The 16,811-nt window shown below is 41.1% G+C and overlaps 1 protein-coding gene across 2 annotated transcripts in view; it reads left to right on the top strand.

The window, feature by feature from the left end:
• Positions 1-16,811, top strand: part of PRELID2 (PRELI domain containing 2) — a 72,402-nt gene that overhangs the window by 16,191 nt on the left and 39,400 nt on the right. For both annotated transcript variants that reach the window (XM_037063122.1, XM_037063131.1), the window contains exon 5: positions 16,329-16,434. In XM_037063122.1, the coding sequence (XP_036919017.1) occupies positions 16,329-16,434 (106 nt within the window). The remainder of the gene's footprint in view (positions 1-16,328; positions 16,435-16,811) is intronic.

Raw genomic sequence — 16,811 nt, 5'->3', positions numbered from 1 at the left:
GGTATTATTTACATATAATAAAATTTATTCTTCTTAGTGTACAGTTTTGTGAGTTTTGACAAAGATCTATACAGATGTGTAACTACTGCCATAGTCAAGCTCATTGGAGCCAGGTCATTGGAGGTATATTCTTAAAAGTTATATGTTAAGACAATTCAATGGGGAAAGAAACTTTTTTCAACAAATGGTGCTGGCACAGTTGAATATTCACAAACAAAAGAATGAAGTTGGACCTCTACCTCACACCAAATACAAAGTTAAGTCAGAATGGGTCAAAGATCTAAATGAAAGAGTTAGGACTGTACAACTCTTAGGAGAAAACATAGGCATAAATCTTTGTAATCTTGGATTAGGCAGTGGTTTCTTAGATATGATACCAAAAAGCCCAAATAACTAAACAAAAATAGGTAAAATTGATTGCATCAAAATTTAACACTTTTGTGCTTCAAATGATATTGTCAAGAAGATGAAACAAGCAATCCATCTGGCTGGTATAGATCAGTGGATTGAGCGCGGGCCTGTGAACCACACGATCGCAGTTCAATTCCCAATCAGGGCATATGCCTGGGTTTCGGGCCAGTTCCCAGCGGGGTACTCATGAGAGGCAACCATACATTGATATTTCTCTCCTTCTCTCCCCCCCCAAAGATAAATAAATAAAACCTTTAAAAAAAAGCAATGCAGAGAATGGGAGAAAATATTTGCAAAGTTTATGTCAGATAAGTGCCTAGTATCTTTCATATCACTATTACAACTTAATAATAAAAAAGACAACCCAATGAAAAGGTGGGCAAAATTTTGAGTAGATATTTTCCAAAAACCTATACAGATGGCCAATAAGCATCTGAAAATATGTTCAACATCATTAGTCATTAGGAAGATGCAAATCAAAACCAAAATGAGATACCACTTCAAACATGCTAGGATGGCTATACTGAAAGACACACAATAACAAGCGCTGGAGAGGATGTGGACAAACTGGAACCTGCATATACTGGCAGGAAAGTGCATCTTTTGTAGAGAACAGTTTGTCAATGCCTCAAAAGTTAAACTGAGAGTTACCACTTGACACAGCATTTCTACATTGTGTTGAAAACATGTACACAGAAAAACTTGTCTATGTCCTTATTCATTTCATCATAGGAAGAATGTGGAAACAAGCCAGATGTCCATCAACTGATGAAATATAAACAAATGTGGTATACGCATACAATGGAATATTATTCAGCCATAAGAGGAAATGGAGTAATGATTCATGTTACAACATGGATGAAACTTGGAAAACATTATGCTAAGTTAAAGAAGCTAGTTACAAATGTCCAGATATTCTATGAGTCATTTTATCTGAAATGTCCAGAGCAGGCATAGGGATAGAAAGTAGATTCCTGCTCTTGGTGGCAAGAAGGTCAGGAGAGTAGGGAATGTCTTTGAATGGGTATGGAGTTTGTTTTGGGGTGCTGAAATGTTCTGGAACTAATGTTGGTGGTTGTACAATTCTGTGAATAAACTAGAACCACTGGGTGAATTTTACAGTATGTGAGTTATATCTCAGTAAAAGAAAGCCGTATGCTGTGTTCTTGGGACACACACATTTTTAGTTTATACAAATTCTGTCAAATTTCCTCCAGTGTGTTAATACATTAATTTATACTCTCATCAACAGTACCTGAGCATTTATCTCCCTACAACATTGCCAGCACTTAATATTAACATGCTTTTCAATTTTGCCAACATAATGAATGAGAAGTGATTAATTATTTTGAGATAGGTTTAAAAATAAAAGTAAAATATAACAAGCTCCAAATGTGAATGGTGATTGTTACCATGAACTGTGACTTCAGAGGGTAATTTACTGCATTTTTTGGTATTGTCCTGTATGGTTTGAAATTTTTAAAAATTGTGTACCTATCATTTTAGTGGAAACATTAAGACCCTCAAATCCGAATAACTAAAACCCCCAAATCTAAATTCATTCTAAAGCTCTGTCACTTGTCCAAATCATTACTGCTCCCCACAACTCTAGATATTCCATGATAATTCCAGAATGCCATACACTGAATGGGTGTGAATGCCAAGTCTTAACTGCATCTGATGGGTTTGTTTTGAACAGTGCATTAGTTGTTTTTTTTTTCCTCAGTCTCCTTCCTGACAAGAACCTCACATAGAACTTAGATATTTGGGATTAAGCATAGCCAGAGAATAGAGCCTTTAAAAATATATATATAAAGAAGTAAAAGGACAGAATTGTCTCATTTTATACAAAAAACACAAAAGTTTTTCATTTCATGTACTTTGTTTCAGCCTTGATTTTCTGTTATCCTGGCCATTGGCTAGCCTGAGAAGCTGAACCAAACCTTCATCAGTGAGATGTAAAATAATTGGCTCGCGAAGTCTAGCCCAGACATTCTTCAGGATCTTTTTCCTTTGTCTATTTTTTAAATCTTAGTTTTTAAATTGTCACTCTTATTCTAGAAAAAATGATACATGCATCTTGTAAAAAATATTAAACAGTTCCGGAAAACAAAGAAATAATTGTCATCACCTAGCAATAGTGTGTGTGTGATTTTCTTGGCTCATTTCTAATAGGCATTTAGGTGTTTGGCCATTACAAGCAATGCTGTGATGAAATCCCCATGATTACACATTTCCCTACTTACCCAATGACCTTTTGAAGTAGATGGAGCAAAATGGGATTTCTGGGTCAAAGATTACATGCATTTTATCTTTTTATACATGTTACCAGATTCCTCTATAGAAAGATGTGACTGATTATACTTTCCTTTTTTATTTGGTTTGTTATATTCTTGTCCTCTCCAACACACTCTTCTTTCAGATTCCTGACACAGTAGGCCAATGTTTATTGACATTTGCTATGTCAAGCTCAAAGCTAGATTTTTTCACCTGCAATGTTTTGAAGTTTAGGTTAAATAACTAGCTCAAGGTGATAGAGTCAGGGAGTTGCCAGGATGTGAATCCAGTTGTCATGGACTTGATACCTGAGCAAAGAGTTTGGTAGCAATAGGGACTTTTCTGAAGAATGGACTATAGGAAACTGTAGGGTGCTTTGGATCCCAGGCTATGTATGAATGGTGGGTTTTGTCTTTTTAGTAACATGTAGCCACACGAAGGTTTCTGAGCAAGGGGTGGTAAGATGCAAGCTGTGAGCCAGACTCTAGGAAACATATTTTCTTACCTCTTGACATGGATTTAGAAAGGCACTTTAGGCAGGTGTTCTGAGTGAGGCAGTCTTGGGGGGATGGCAAAGAAAGGACACATGATTATTTTCATTCCTTCTTTTGCCAGGGAACATGAGAGTAATGGCCAGCCACGGCACTGGTGATGAAATATAAACAGTTTGTTTAAAAGAAAAAACCCCCAGCTGTCACGGCTGCTGAGTCTAAAATTAGACCTGGACACTATGTATTGGTTAGCAGGTGCGGGTGTGTGACGGGAAACCAGATGTCATCCTGCCCTTGAGCGTGGCCTGTCCTCACCTCCGAGATGAGCTCACAGTGGGCCTCCTGTGGACTCTGTGCCTCGCTCTGTGTCTGTGAGCAGACCCAGTTTGGGCTTCCTGCTGACGACATCAAGGTGCCTCCTTACTTGAGAGCCCCTCAGCCTTCCCCCGTGTGTCATCATCTGACGGTTTTCTAATGTGCTTTCTTCCTGTATTGACTTCACTGGACATTTTATTCCTGCAGTTTTTAGAAAGTGGACTTTGTATCCTTTTTGAAAGATGATGTGATGTTTTCCACTTTCATCCCACTTTCCTGGAGCCCATCTTGGCACTCCGTGGCCCAGAGAAGCCCTCCTGCACTTATTCTGTCTCTCTGCACTATCAGTCAGGCTGCCTTTCAGCGCCAGTCACAGAAGTCCTGGCTGAGGCAGTGCTAGCTGGCACTTACATATATTTGCTGTGTGCCAGGCACTGTTTTAAGTGGTTGATATATGTCTGTGTGTATTTATAAATACACACAGACAACTGCATGTATATGGGTATAGATTTATTTAATCTTCACAAGAACCCTATATCATTGGAACTGTTATCATCCCTGGGTTACAAACGGAAGCAACTTGCACAAGGTAAGATGACCACTAAGTGTCAGAGCCAGATTCAGACCTAGGCAGTTTGGCTCCAGAATCCCTGCTGTTGGCAATGACCCTGCCTTTCCTGTCAGAGAGGAACTGTATTATCTCATAATGAGGTGCCCTGTGGTTCCAGAGCCCTGGCGTATTAATTGTTTTTCAAGTTGGGTTTCTTCATGGCTGCCCGTGGCAACTAGGGTTATCATACTTCTTTGGTTATCACATAAAGGTTATCACACCTTTAGTGAGGACAAGGGAGAGGCTCTCTCCCTCTCCCTCCTTTAGAGGGAGAGAGCCTGTTTCCCAATTGGATTCCTGCTGCTAAATCTGTTCAGCTGGCCCCTCCTGAACCATTAAAGGGGATCAAAGGACTGATACGGGCTGATTGGCCCTGACCAGTCCAGATTGGTTCCCAGAGCTGGGGGTTGGGTCAGTTCCCCTGGAAACGGAAGGGCTGCATGGGAGAGGGATGGGTACTTGTACAAAAATAATTAGAGGACACCAGCAAGGAGGAAACACTGCACATCCTTTTTGCCATGGTGCCTCTTGTCTTTGTTATGCTTTGGCAGTAACACAAACTTACCATTGCAAATGAATACGGGGATATCTCTGTACCTGTGACCAGCCCCCCCCCACCACCACCCGGGGGAGAGGGACCAGGAACTGGGAAGCCAGCAGGAGCTAAAGTGGCCTCACAGTGTATTGTCTTTCCATACCTGGCTTATTTGTCCACCAGTCTACAGATCTGGTGTGCTCAGGCGGCCTACCTGGCTCCCCTGAACCATACAGGGTCTCCTGTCCTGGGCTGTGGGAACTGACTAGATCTTGGCTTGGAAGCCCACGGTTTACTTCACTTCTCTAAGCCTCAGTTTCCTCATCAGTATGAAGGGGATAAAATCCCTGCCTCAGAGGGCTGTTGTGACAATCAAGTAGATAGTACATGCGGGGAGCTTAGAACAGCGCCTGCTTATAGTGGTCAAAAAATGTTAATGCTTAGTATTATTGCCTTTATTATGGTTATCATCAGAACCTCAAAAATTCACACGACTCTAATCTTCAGACTGTATTAGCTTAATATAGAAACAGTTTTATAGCTGTTTGCCACTAGGCTGCAGGAAGATATTCTGTGCTGTGATTTGGGGTTCATTCAAGCATACCATCTCTGGAGATAAGAGGTCTTCAGTTCAAGAGTCATGGGAGGAGGATCCCTTCTATGTTAGTTCCCAAGTGAGATTTGAGCACTGGAGAGAAGATGCCTGGGGTCCACACACCCATTTGGCAGGGACTGGATTTGCCTGTGTTTGCGTTTTCTTCTTGGTCCGTGCGGCAGCAGTGGCTGCTGCAGACCCAGGCATCGTGCACGGTGCTCTGAGGAGCTGCCTGAGTTTCCAGAGTCAGGGGCACAAGGCTGACACGTGATGTTCCCTTGGATGCCTGTGGTCTATCAGAAAATAGAAATAAAAAAAAATGGAAAAGCAAGCTCTTGTAGGAATGGGCATTATTTAATGTGTCGAGCAGGACACAGGCCTTTTCTTTTGGAGGTTTAGAATGGAGTGCATTGTTTTAGATTTCTCAGAAGGAAAAGTTATGGTTTTGGTCCTCTGGAACCTTCCATTCTGAAATAAGCGTATTCATTTCTTATGATCTGGGCTTTGCTTCTGTTCTTTAAAATGCATTTATTTGTTAGTTTCTGGTTCTCTTCCTTATTTTTTTTATTGCACTATGTGGTAATATAACTGATATGCATTTGATTTGTTTTTCGTATTGGACATTTACCTTATTCAAGTAAAGTAATTCTAAAAGATAATCATCTTGTAAAAGTATTTTCTTGGGCTTTACTCTTCCACTAGAGTGGTTTGCATTTTTGTGATAACTAATAATGCCTCTATTATCTTGAACAGAGGTTTAAGTTATCACCATCAGTGGCCACTCACTCTTTATGATGTTGCAGAGCTGGGTGTTTTTGCTTTTGAGTAACAGGGGCATTCTTCCATTCTTGGCACTGAGCATCCTCATGGCCCATGTCTTTACTTTTCATGTCTGAGAGTTTCTGCCTATCCATTCATGCTTACAGGTCAGATTTCTGAGATTTAAAAATGCCCAGGCTAGTAGACTGTGTATTAATTACATCTGATATGGTGATTCAACTTTTATAAAATATCAAAAAGTTTTCTCCTGGAATGTAGTGAAAGAAACAAGCCAAAGCCAATCTTTACACACAGATTAAATTAATGGGATGAGCAGTTGTTGTTAGTTCTTATAAATGTTCCTTATAATTGAAGCTATCACCTGAATAGTCTTCGTTCTATGAATAACTTGTATAATGTTTTTAATTTTTTATTTTTCAACTCCTGGATTAAAACATTCCAAGTCTCAAATGTTCATCTAGTGAATTAGAAATAATATAGTTTGCATGTTTCAAGGGACTAATTGTTGGGAATTTTTTCTTCATGTGTCCATTTCTTTCCTTGCTCTAAAATCTTTTATTTGTTTCCAGCAGCAGATCTGACATTTCATTGACTTCCATGTGTTCAGCACTGGCCTTTGCAGTTGACCTCCAAACTTGCTTGTCCTGCAATATTACAATATCTGTCTCTGTTAACTTTACTCAGGTATTATTTCTAATCTCTAACCCTGGTTATAAGAAGCTAGAAGGTATAGTTACCTAATAGCCTGAACAAATATCACTGCATTTGTCCCCAAACATGACTCCCTGTACTGACATTGACCTGGATTTCCCATGTACCAGTGGGTGACGAAATAATTAGACTGTACTCCCAATGACAGAAAACCAGGCACCATGGCCTTCTCCATGTTAATATGACATCGGGGCATTCTTTTTGGCTCAACAAGACCGCTCTCCCAAAGATACTCACTTGCTCTTTATGTTCATGTTCCCGTCACAGGCCTTCTCTGTTTCCTGTTCTGTTGCACCTGTGCCTTTGGCATCTGGCCCTGTGCTTGGCTTGCAGAGGAGGCCTCCTGGCCATTCGTAGAATGGATGATGAAGGACCATCTTCTCAAGGGGTTGCAGATAGTGCTTTTCACAGGCTGAAATGGGGATGAAGGGAGGGAAGTGAAAAGGGATGGAACTGGCAGGAGAGGCAAGGGAGAGTTGGGGAATTCTGACAGTATTGCATAAGAAATCCCATGTAGTGGTCCCCATCTGGGAAAAGGGATAAGACTGGCCCAAGGTTCCTCAGAGCGTGATGTGAAGGGTTAATAAGAAATGAGGATGCTTGTGTACTTGGAGTGTATGAAGCACTAGATAAATGAAAGTTGCTGTTGGAACTAATGGTGAATATAAATGCTGTGTTCAAAGAGGGGAGAGCCCTTAAGTACTAACTTTGAAAAATGAAGTAAGCTGTTTTGTTGAAAATGAAGGTGGTGATTGAACTGGAAACGATGATGTTTAGCCCAGAGAACATTCTGTGCCATTTATAAGTAAGGGCTTTCGAACTAGTTCATTGAATGCCTATGGATTTATTTTCCATCCTCCTGTACCCTTGGTTTTGAGTTGTGTGTTAGTGCAGGGTTTAGGGGGGAGGTTAAACCTGTAGAAGATGCTAGGTTTGTGGGCTTGGGCTGTTTCTGGAAATGGACGTTTTAAAAAACTCCTCCAGGTAAATCTGTTGAGCAGCTTGATTTGAGTGCCCCTGCTACAGTCAGTGTCCCGTGGTCCCAGTGGTGCCCAGACATCCAGCTGGCAACCCTCTGGAGCTCCTTTTTGTGTGGCATCCCTGCTACTCTCACAAAGCACGACCAGTCAATCATCTGGTTCCCCAGGAAACAGTGAACACTTTTCAGCAAAAAACCCTGTTGAAAAGTTTAGCCAAATTCAGATGAGGGCCCTGTTGAATTTATGTAAGAGAGGAATTATCAGTGGAAGTAAGGGATGAGGAAGGGAGATTGGAGTTTGATTAGTGTCAAAATTGTGTTCTTTGATGCGGCAGATGTTAGTTTAATTTTTTTCTTTGGTTTCTAGCATCTGTAGTAAGTAAAATGTTTGGGCATTAAAAATTGTCGTATTTTATCAACTAGGCGTGGATATCATGCAGAACAACATAAAGACCATGAGACAATAGGCAGGAACCCAGTGACAGTCTGTCTTCACCAAGGCTCTGCCTCCTCCATCAACTTGAGGATCAGCACCTGGGAGCTGGATGGCCATCTTTCTAAGCCAGACTAATAGTAGCTAAGCAAAGAGATAGAAAATAAAACTGACAAGCTGAGTTCAGTTTCCTGGTTTGCTTTAACAGCTGCATTTTGAGATATTTTCTGTGCTGGAAGTGGAGGCTGCTGTATTTAACGTGCGTCTGACCTCCAGAGGCTTGTAGCATTGAGTGGAATTGAGGTGTTCATTCCTTGACAGTTCTGCTCAGTTCTCCCCACTACTCTGGGAGGACTCAGCAGCCTCATGTCTGAAGTTAGGAAAACCTTCCAGCCCTTACATAGGTCGAGTCTGGATGACCCTTGCTTCAAGTTTTCTTTTTTATATTTAAAACTAATCCTTCCTCTTTTTTCACATGTATTCCATGTTCATGGTAGAACAGTTACAAAATACATGCAAGAAAAAAAAGGAATATGTTCATGCCCTCTGTAGGTATGTGCTCTTTCTAGTCAGTGACCCCAAAGGAAACCAATATTCTGATCTCCATTCTTATTGATTAGTTATGCCTGGGGGTTGATCTTCACATAAATGAAATCATATAGTTTGTACTCTGTTATTTCAGTTTTCTTTTGCTCTGCATTGTATCTGTGAGCATCACCTTATTTATGTGTGTCAATAGTTTGTTCTTTTTTAATTGCTCTGTGGCATTCCACTGTAGAAGCACACTGCAGTTGCAAGAATTTATTTACTCATTTTTACAAACACGAAATCATACTGTACATGGCATTCTGACTTTTACATTATCATTACACCTGGGACTGTCCTTATTAAATGTGTGATGTTTGTAAATGATTTTTCATGGCTGATCATATGTATTTATTGCATACAATTATTTTAGTGTGCTTTATTAATGTCTTAATTTTGAGGCATTTGCATTATTTTCCATGATTTGCTCTTATAAATAATGATGTGGTGAATATCTTTATAGGCTTGTCTAAGCTCTCATCTAAGATTATTTACGTAAGCAGTATTATTAGAGACTGGTGTTGTTTCCAAGCATTCCCATGTGTCAGAGGCTTTTATTAGGCATTGTTAAACCAAAACTTGCATTCTTAGGCATCTCAGAAAACTCCCTAGGGGTGTGGCAGTTGGCAGTGTTATACAGGCCTACATTTGAAATGGGATCAGGAGCAGCTACACAATTCGAGGGGCTCAGGGTAAAATGAAAGGGCAGAGTTCCTTGTCCAAAAACAGTTAAGAATTTCAAAACAGTGATAGCAGGGCATTCAGCTTAGTGTGCAGCCCTTCTGATAGTGGTGACCATGCGATTGCCCCCATCACACGTCCATGGAGCCAGCCCGGAATGCGACGCCTGCCTGGGGGACCCATCCCCACACCGCCTGTCGGACCCGTCCACACACTGTGGGGTGTGTGATGCTTTATGCCAGCAGGCCTGTGCCGGAGAGGCAGCAGCACTTCTCTAGGTGTAGGACTGTGGGAAGGGACAGGGCGTCTGAGGGGTCTGAGGCTAATAAGGTGGGTTCAGACAGTGGCCCTGCTACTTGTTTTTGTGTGACCTTAGCAAATTTACCTCTTTGAACCTCAGTTTTTCTTTTATCTGTAAGATTTTTTTCTCAACCTCATAAGGTTGTTGTGAGAATTAACTGATGTGCATGTACATATAAAAGAATTGATATAATGCTTTACCACAATAGGCTATTTGAAGTGTAATCTGTTATTATTGATGATCAATTCTTAAATGCTGTTTCAAGAGACAACCACTGTGCCCTATAATATAGATCTGCAGTGGGTTGCTTCGTTCTGGAGATGCTGCCATTTGCTGATTCCTTAGTGTTACAGCATTTCCTGCTGCCGCCCATTGTCAACAATGTAGGCATCAGCCCACTGGTTCCTGGAGTGGGTGAAAGAGAGCAGCCCGGAGGGAGAGGGCTCTCTCCAGGAACGCAGGTTAGAGAGGCTTTGCCAGGCTGCTGTGCAGAACGTGAGTGTGAGACGTGGGAGAGAGGGCTGGAGAGATGGGAGGCTTCTGGAGCTCACAGGGCTCTGATTGCCAGAATGGAGAGGGAGGGACTCCTGCTAAGTGGTTTATGGTGATTGAGTGCTGCCTAGGAGTTAATGAAGTACAAAGGTTTTAGAATTGACTGGAGCTGGATGTGTTCTGTGGGCATTTAACTTCTTAGGCACTGCACTTCTCTTTCTGTAAGTGGGAAAAATGATGATGGTGGTAGTAGATGGAATTATTATTGTTACTGCTGTTAATATAATGCTTTACTACAATAGGCTTTACCACAATGTTAGGTTAACTAACATTTATTGAGTTCTTGCCTATATTCCCTTCAGTGCTTTACACATACTACCGTATTCACTCTTGGAACAATCTATAAAACAGGTATTAACCCTCTTTGACAGAGGAGCCTGAGCGTCACAGCGTTCTGTGAACTTGGCTCCATAGGCAGGTCCTCAATCGGTGACAGAGATGAGGTGGGGAATCTCAGTTATTGATCTTCTATAGTAGACAAGTGGGCTTGGTAAGACAGGGTGGGAGAAACTCTGTATTCTGACGTGGTGTCGTATATCTGCGAGCCAGACTGTCCCTGAGAAAGTGTTCCATGCAGCAGTGACAGCTGGCAGCTGGCTCTTGGGCCCCGCCTTTCCTCCAGGGCACCTGTTGGGTGGTTGTAGGTGATGTAAAAAACACCAGGATTAGAACTGGGATGTCATCACAAAAGGAATATCTGTGGAACCTTTGGTTCCCATCAGAGAGACTGATTAAATTCTCATCATGAAAACAATTAGGCAAGATCTTCCATTCTTAACCAGTCAATACTTCAAGGACAGGGTCTCATTATGAGCTTTTGCTCTCCCGGAAACTGCTCTTTTCAGGATTCAGAGCTGATGGCTGCGTGATCTGGGGATTAATTCCTGACCCATATTTCCTCTGAAGTTTTAGTTTCCCCAGTCCAGAAGGAGCCACAATTTTAAATGACCCAAAGAGTAGGAGACTGATGATACAAACTGCCCTTCACTTTCACAAGGGTGTTGTGAAATTTGAGCGGTTGTGATTCCATTATGTTCTCTGTTGAATTATGTCCACCTATGGGCAAAGTGGTGGGTGTGACTCAGATACAGGCACTGCCTGAGGGAATGAGCCTCCTCTTTTTACATCATCTTCCCAATAATTCTGTGGCTTATCTCTCAGCCAGGTGAAGGCTGCCCCCTGCTGACTTCAGCAGGTGAAACTCCAGAGAAGTTTGGTTCAGTTTCCCTGACAGAAGTGTTGGGATGTTACAACCATTTTCTCCATCTTTTACTTCCTTTCTTCCTCATCCCTACCTTCTTTTTTTCTCTCTGACCTTTTGTCCCTAATACATTATTGATTTCCTAGCACATGCTAGTCACTGCAATTGGGATTGATGCAATGAAGAAAAGAAGGCAGGTACAACCATTCGGGAAAAAAAAACATTTGGCACAATCTATTAACATTGAAACTGTCGGTTCTGTGGCCCAGATATTTAATTGCTAGACACTTCAGAGACTCCTGCACCCATGTATACCTGGATGTGTTATAAATAAATGTTATAAATATTGAAGCACTGTTGATAACAGCCCCAAGCAGGGTCCATTTTAAAGGTCTATGTTCAGTAGAATGAATAAATAATTTGGAGTATTTTCAAATGATAGAATAAACACTATTCAGCAATGAAGATGAATAAACAGTACCTACATGCAACAGTATGGGTGAATCTTCCTGAACATGTGGGCTTTATTCTCTGTGCCTTAGTAAACAGCCAGGTGGGTGTGTGCTTAGGAAGCTGACTGGGTAGTGTGTAGAGCAGAGTCCACGCTGGAGACAGGGACCCGGGTGAGAGGCAGTTGGGGTGGTCCTGGAGAGGGGTGGTCCTGGAGAGAGGAAATGCTATTCTAAACCCAGGCTGTAGGGGGAGCAAGGGAGAACATGGGGGAGAATGGCATTGACTGGTGAGAGGTGTGAGGAGCAAAATAAACACAACCTGGTGACCTATTGACTGAATTGATTGGAGAGGGAACCTTGTAACATGTTGCCTAGAGTTCTCACCTCAGACTAGAAGGATGGTTATATCATTAAGTGAGGTAGGAACAGGACTGGAGTTCTGAAATAGGGGAAAATGAATCTGCATGACATCAAATTATATGATCTTGGGCAAGTTATTTAACTTCTATTTACCATATTTTTCCCAGTAAAACAGAAAAAAATGTAAGAGTAACAACCTCAGAAGATAATACAATGTCTGATATGAAAATATACACTGTTACTATGCAGTGTTTTGAGGAGTAGGTGTGACCCAGGTATATAACATTGTAAATGAGATGCAGTCTTTCCTTTAGGCATAACAGTAAAAGACAGGTGTAGGAAAACTTGAATCACCTCGTGTCTCTCCAGTGACACCTAGAACACATCAAGCTTGGGTGTGGGAGAAAGGCTGGGACAAGAGGCACAAAGAACCAAGGTTACACAGTATGGGAAAAGGAAAGCCAATGGGTGATTAACAAGACTTTCAGTGAAGGGTCAGAAGTTACTGAGTTGCTTTGCTAAAACTAGTTCTTGGTAAGAATAATTATTTATAGAAAATGATCATCAGGGCCTTATATTAATATTTTTGGTGATTGCCAAATAATACATATTCATCATAGAAAATTAGTAAACAGAACAGGTAAAGAACACCTATAATTCTAATGTCCAGAGATACTGTTGTTAATATTTCAGCTCTATCCATTTGTCTGTCTATCTATCCATTCATCTTTTCTTTCTTTTTCTTTTTCTTTTTCTTCTTTAAAAAGAGTTGAAATTTAACTGTATATTGTTGTGTGACCTGCTCGGTTTTGCCCAGGAATTTATACGGAGGCTTACCCAGCATGAGGGATTTAGGGTAGCTATGTGAAGTAAGAAGAAAACGTCCAATGTGCTTTGTCAGTGAGTTTTTTAGATAAAGTGCAACAGTTTCTTCTCTGGCAGTCTTAAAATATAATAGATTAAATTTTCATCTCGTTGATGGCAAGGGCATGACTTTGCTTTCCTATCCTGTGATTCTCCTCCATGTGGGAAAACCTCGAGTATGCTTTTCTGAGCACTTACTTCTCTCAAAATTGACAGAAAGAAATATTGCTGTGAGTGTGATGTAGGAGAGGATTTTATTAGTCCCTCACCTACACTTGCCTGGAGGACTGACGAGTGCATCTCTCCCAAGAGGATAAGCCTGCTCAACTACTCATTTTTAAATATTTAAATCACTGTTAAATTCTACTCTGACTAATCAGAAATAAAGACAGGGAAGATTAGTATCACATGAGCAGATCGTTTTAAATAGGCTTAAATCTAAGAGGTGGAAGCTGCTTTGCCCAGGCTATTTGTTGGATTGACTAGGATAACTGTGTGTGTGTGTGTGTGTGTGTGTGTGTGAGAGAGAGAGAGAGAGAGAGAGAGAGAGAGAGAGAGCGTGCATAGGTGAGAAGACAAGTGTTTTGAAGACTTTGTTTTTCTGTGTGATCGTCTAAATGTAGAGGCTACTGGTATTAGAGGATTAGAAAGAAGATCTAATTACGTTAGGTAAGTATTTTTACCAAAAATCACAGCTCTTTGGGTCTGTAATTTTCTCAGAATATTTTTCTTCGTGTCAGTGAACGTGCTCATATACACAGGCACACACAAAAGGGGAGACATGATTCCCATCTCCTTTCGGTAGAGGTCTAAGAAGGTAGGAAAATATTTCCTCTCTTGAGTCTTTTTGGTTGTAAAGAAATTTAAATTCATTCCTTTAACAAATGCTCATTGAATTCATGGAGTGTAGGCACTGTGCTGAAAGTGGGGGATGGGAGATTGTCTGAAAGCAGGAGGTAGTGACAACAACCCTTTCGTCAGTGATGCATGTGCCATAACAGGTTCATCTGCACCTGTTACTTGGTGGCCTCCAAAGAGAAGTCCTGTTGTCTCCAGGATAAAGGCTAAACTCCTGCCCCTGAGAAGACCATCTGCAGTGTGGTCTCCATTGGTCTTTCTGGCCTCACCTCCTGACTTCTCCCATGCCCACTTTATCCTCCAGTCATTCCTATGGGAAGGATAAAAATTGCTTTCTTTTTTAAATCCTCACTTGAGCATATTTTTTTATTGATTTCAGAGAGAGAGGAAGGGGGAGAGGGAGGGAGGGAGAGAGAGAGAGAGACAGACTGAGAGACATAGACCTCAACGTGAGAGAAACATCGACTGGCTGCCTCCCTTATGCGCATGTGCTGCCTGACCAGGGAGTGAACCTGCAACCTAGGCATGTGCATTGCCTGGGGATTGAACCCACAACCCTTTTGGTGTACAGAGTGCCGCTGCAACCAATGGAGCCACCTAGCTGGGGCAAGAATTAAATTTCTTTTTGATCAAAAAGGGTGCTCAGCCCTCTGCCTGGGGCCCGTGGTTCCCTGTGCGGAGGGGGGGTGCTCTGCCTGCACCGGCTGGTGTGGCAGTGCTCACCCACTGGGGGCTGCCTGCAGACCGTTCTGCAGTGGTAAGTCATCATGTTCTCCTCTGTCCCCAGAAGTCCCCCATCCCATCTTCTGGTGTCCAAAGTTGGCTGCGTTTCCCTTCAGCATTCAGAGTCAGGTGGGAAAGAAACTAGCTCCTTGGGCAGCCCTGTCTTAAACCAGAATGTTGGTGTGCATTTCACCCTCTTTCTTTCGCCCTCCACATGGAGAAGCCAGGTGTCAGGAGTTTTCTCCTGAAGGCAGTGGCGCTGCACTGTGCTGGGTGGATGGGGCCTGTGAGAGGTAAACACACAAACTTACTTTGATGTGGCTGTGCTTGGCCTGGCACTCGCCTAGGGAGCTGCAGCCTCTTAACGGGTTTGTGGAGTCCTCTCAAAGGCAATGCAGTTGAGTCAGTGTTGCCAAGGGGGAGTGAGGGTCTGGGCTTCCAGTTCTGACATCTTTCTGACATCACTCTCAAGTGTCATCCACACCTCTGTTTTATGAATTGGACATAGTATCAGTAGGACTTTAAATAGGGTAGTGGCCCATCTAATCTGTTTTACTTCCCTTTCCAATGAAGGATTAAGGAAGTCGTTCCAGAGCCCTGGTCTGGTAGCTCATTTGGTTAGAGCATTGTCCTGATATGTCAAGGTTGTGGGTTTAATCTCTGGTCAGGGCACGTATAAGAGTCAAATGCATAAATAATGGAACAACAAATTGATGTTTCTCTCTCTCTTCCTCCCTACTCCCTGTCTCCCTCTGGCTCTCTTTCTCTCTCTAAAATCAGTCAATTAAAAAAATGTAAAAAAGAGTCATTCTAAGCTTCTGGCTGTCCTGTCACTATCTGTCTCTCTTTAGTAATGGGGCTAACATTTAATGAATGTTGACTGCAAGTCAGGTAGTCAGGAAGATACTCTGATTATTCTCGATTTACTTGTGAGGAAACTGAGTTAAGAGAATAAGTAATTTACTCACGGATATACAGCTGATAATTATCTCAGACTCAATTTTAAAAAGGCGTTTTACAGCATGAAATGGATGGATACACACACATATGTATTTAGAATTAGTTAAGTTTGTTTGTTGTGGGTCTAGTAGAGCAACTTTTGAAGATCATTGACTGTTCTGTCATGGAATTATTTTTTAGGTATGACTGGAAATCCTGAGTTTCGCAGTTGTTAGAGTAATGTGCCCACACATTTTCCCATCTTCTAGCTTCATTGAGATGAAGTTGACTGGCATACAATATTGTCTAAGTGAAGATTGTCTAAGTACAATGTAATGATTTGATATATGTGTAAAATGCAAAATGATTACAACAGTAATGTTAGTTAACACATCCATCACCTCCCATAGTTACAATTTTTTGTGTGTGGTGAGAACTTTTAAAATCTCTCTTAGCAACTTGAGACAAATATTCTTTAGTTCAAATAAGACCATTGCTTATATTATATAAACTGTAAGTATCTCTTGAACAACAAAATTTTTTGTTGTATTGTTGAGTTACTATGGATATGATTTTGTGGTGATTGTAAGTGGTTATTAGGCTATTGGAAATCTCTGTGTTTTAAATATCTAAGCATAGAATGACACCAGAAATGTGTATTTTTGGTTTTTGCAGGACAGAGTTCATTCAAAGGGGCAGGATTTCAATCACCGGGGCTGGTTTTCTCAACTGCATTTTGGAAACTTTTGCAGGCACATTCTTAAGACAGGGAGCCCAGAAGGTAAGCCTGTATCCATTTGGAGCCAACACTAATTCTAAGAAACCTTGGATGTTCCCGTTTGGTTCTTGAATAAGGCTCATAAACAGAAAAAGAAAAATATAGTTAATAAACAAATATTTGCAAAAATAATTACCCTCACTAATTATCATATAAATCCAAATCAAGTAAAAGTGCCATTTGTGGCCCATTAAATTAAAAATATACCAATGAAGCATATGTGATAATATGGAGAATACTTATAGTCTAATTAAGAGAAATAATCAGATTGAATAGTTATATTTATAGTTTATATAATATGACAGCTATTTAATTAAAAAGATAATAGCTAATATTTATTGAATGCTTACTGTGTGCTCCTCACTGTGAAAAGAATTTTT

This window comes from Sturnira hondurensis, unplaced genomic scaffold (genome assembly GCF_014824575.4).
Source record: "Sturnira hondurensis isolate 20B ecotype Veracruz unplaced genomic scaffold, ASM1482457v3 Scaffold0001120, whole genome shotgun sequence".
Classification (NCBI taxonomy): domain Eukaryota; kingdom Metazoa; phylum Chordata; class Mammalia; order Chiroptera; family Phyllostomidae; genus Sturnira; species Sturnira hondurensis.
This window is presented reverse-complemented; position numbering and strand designations above follow the sequence as displayed.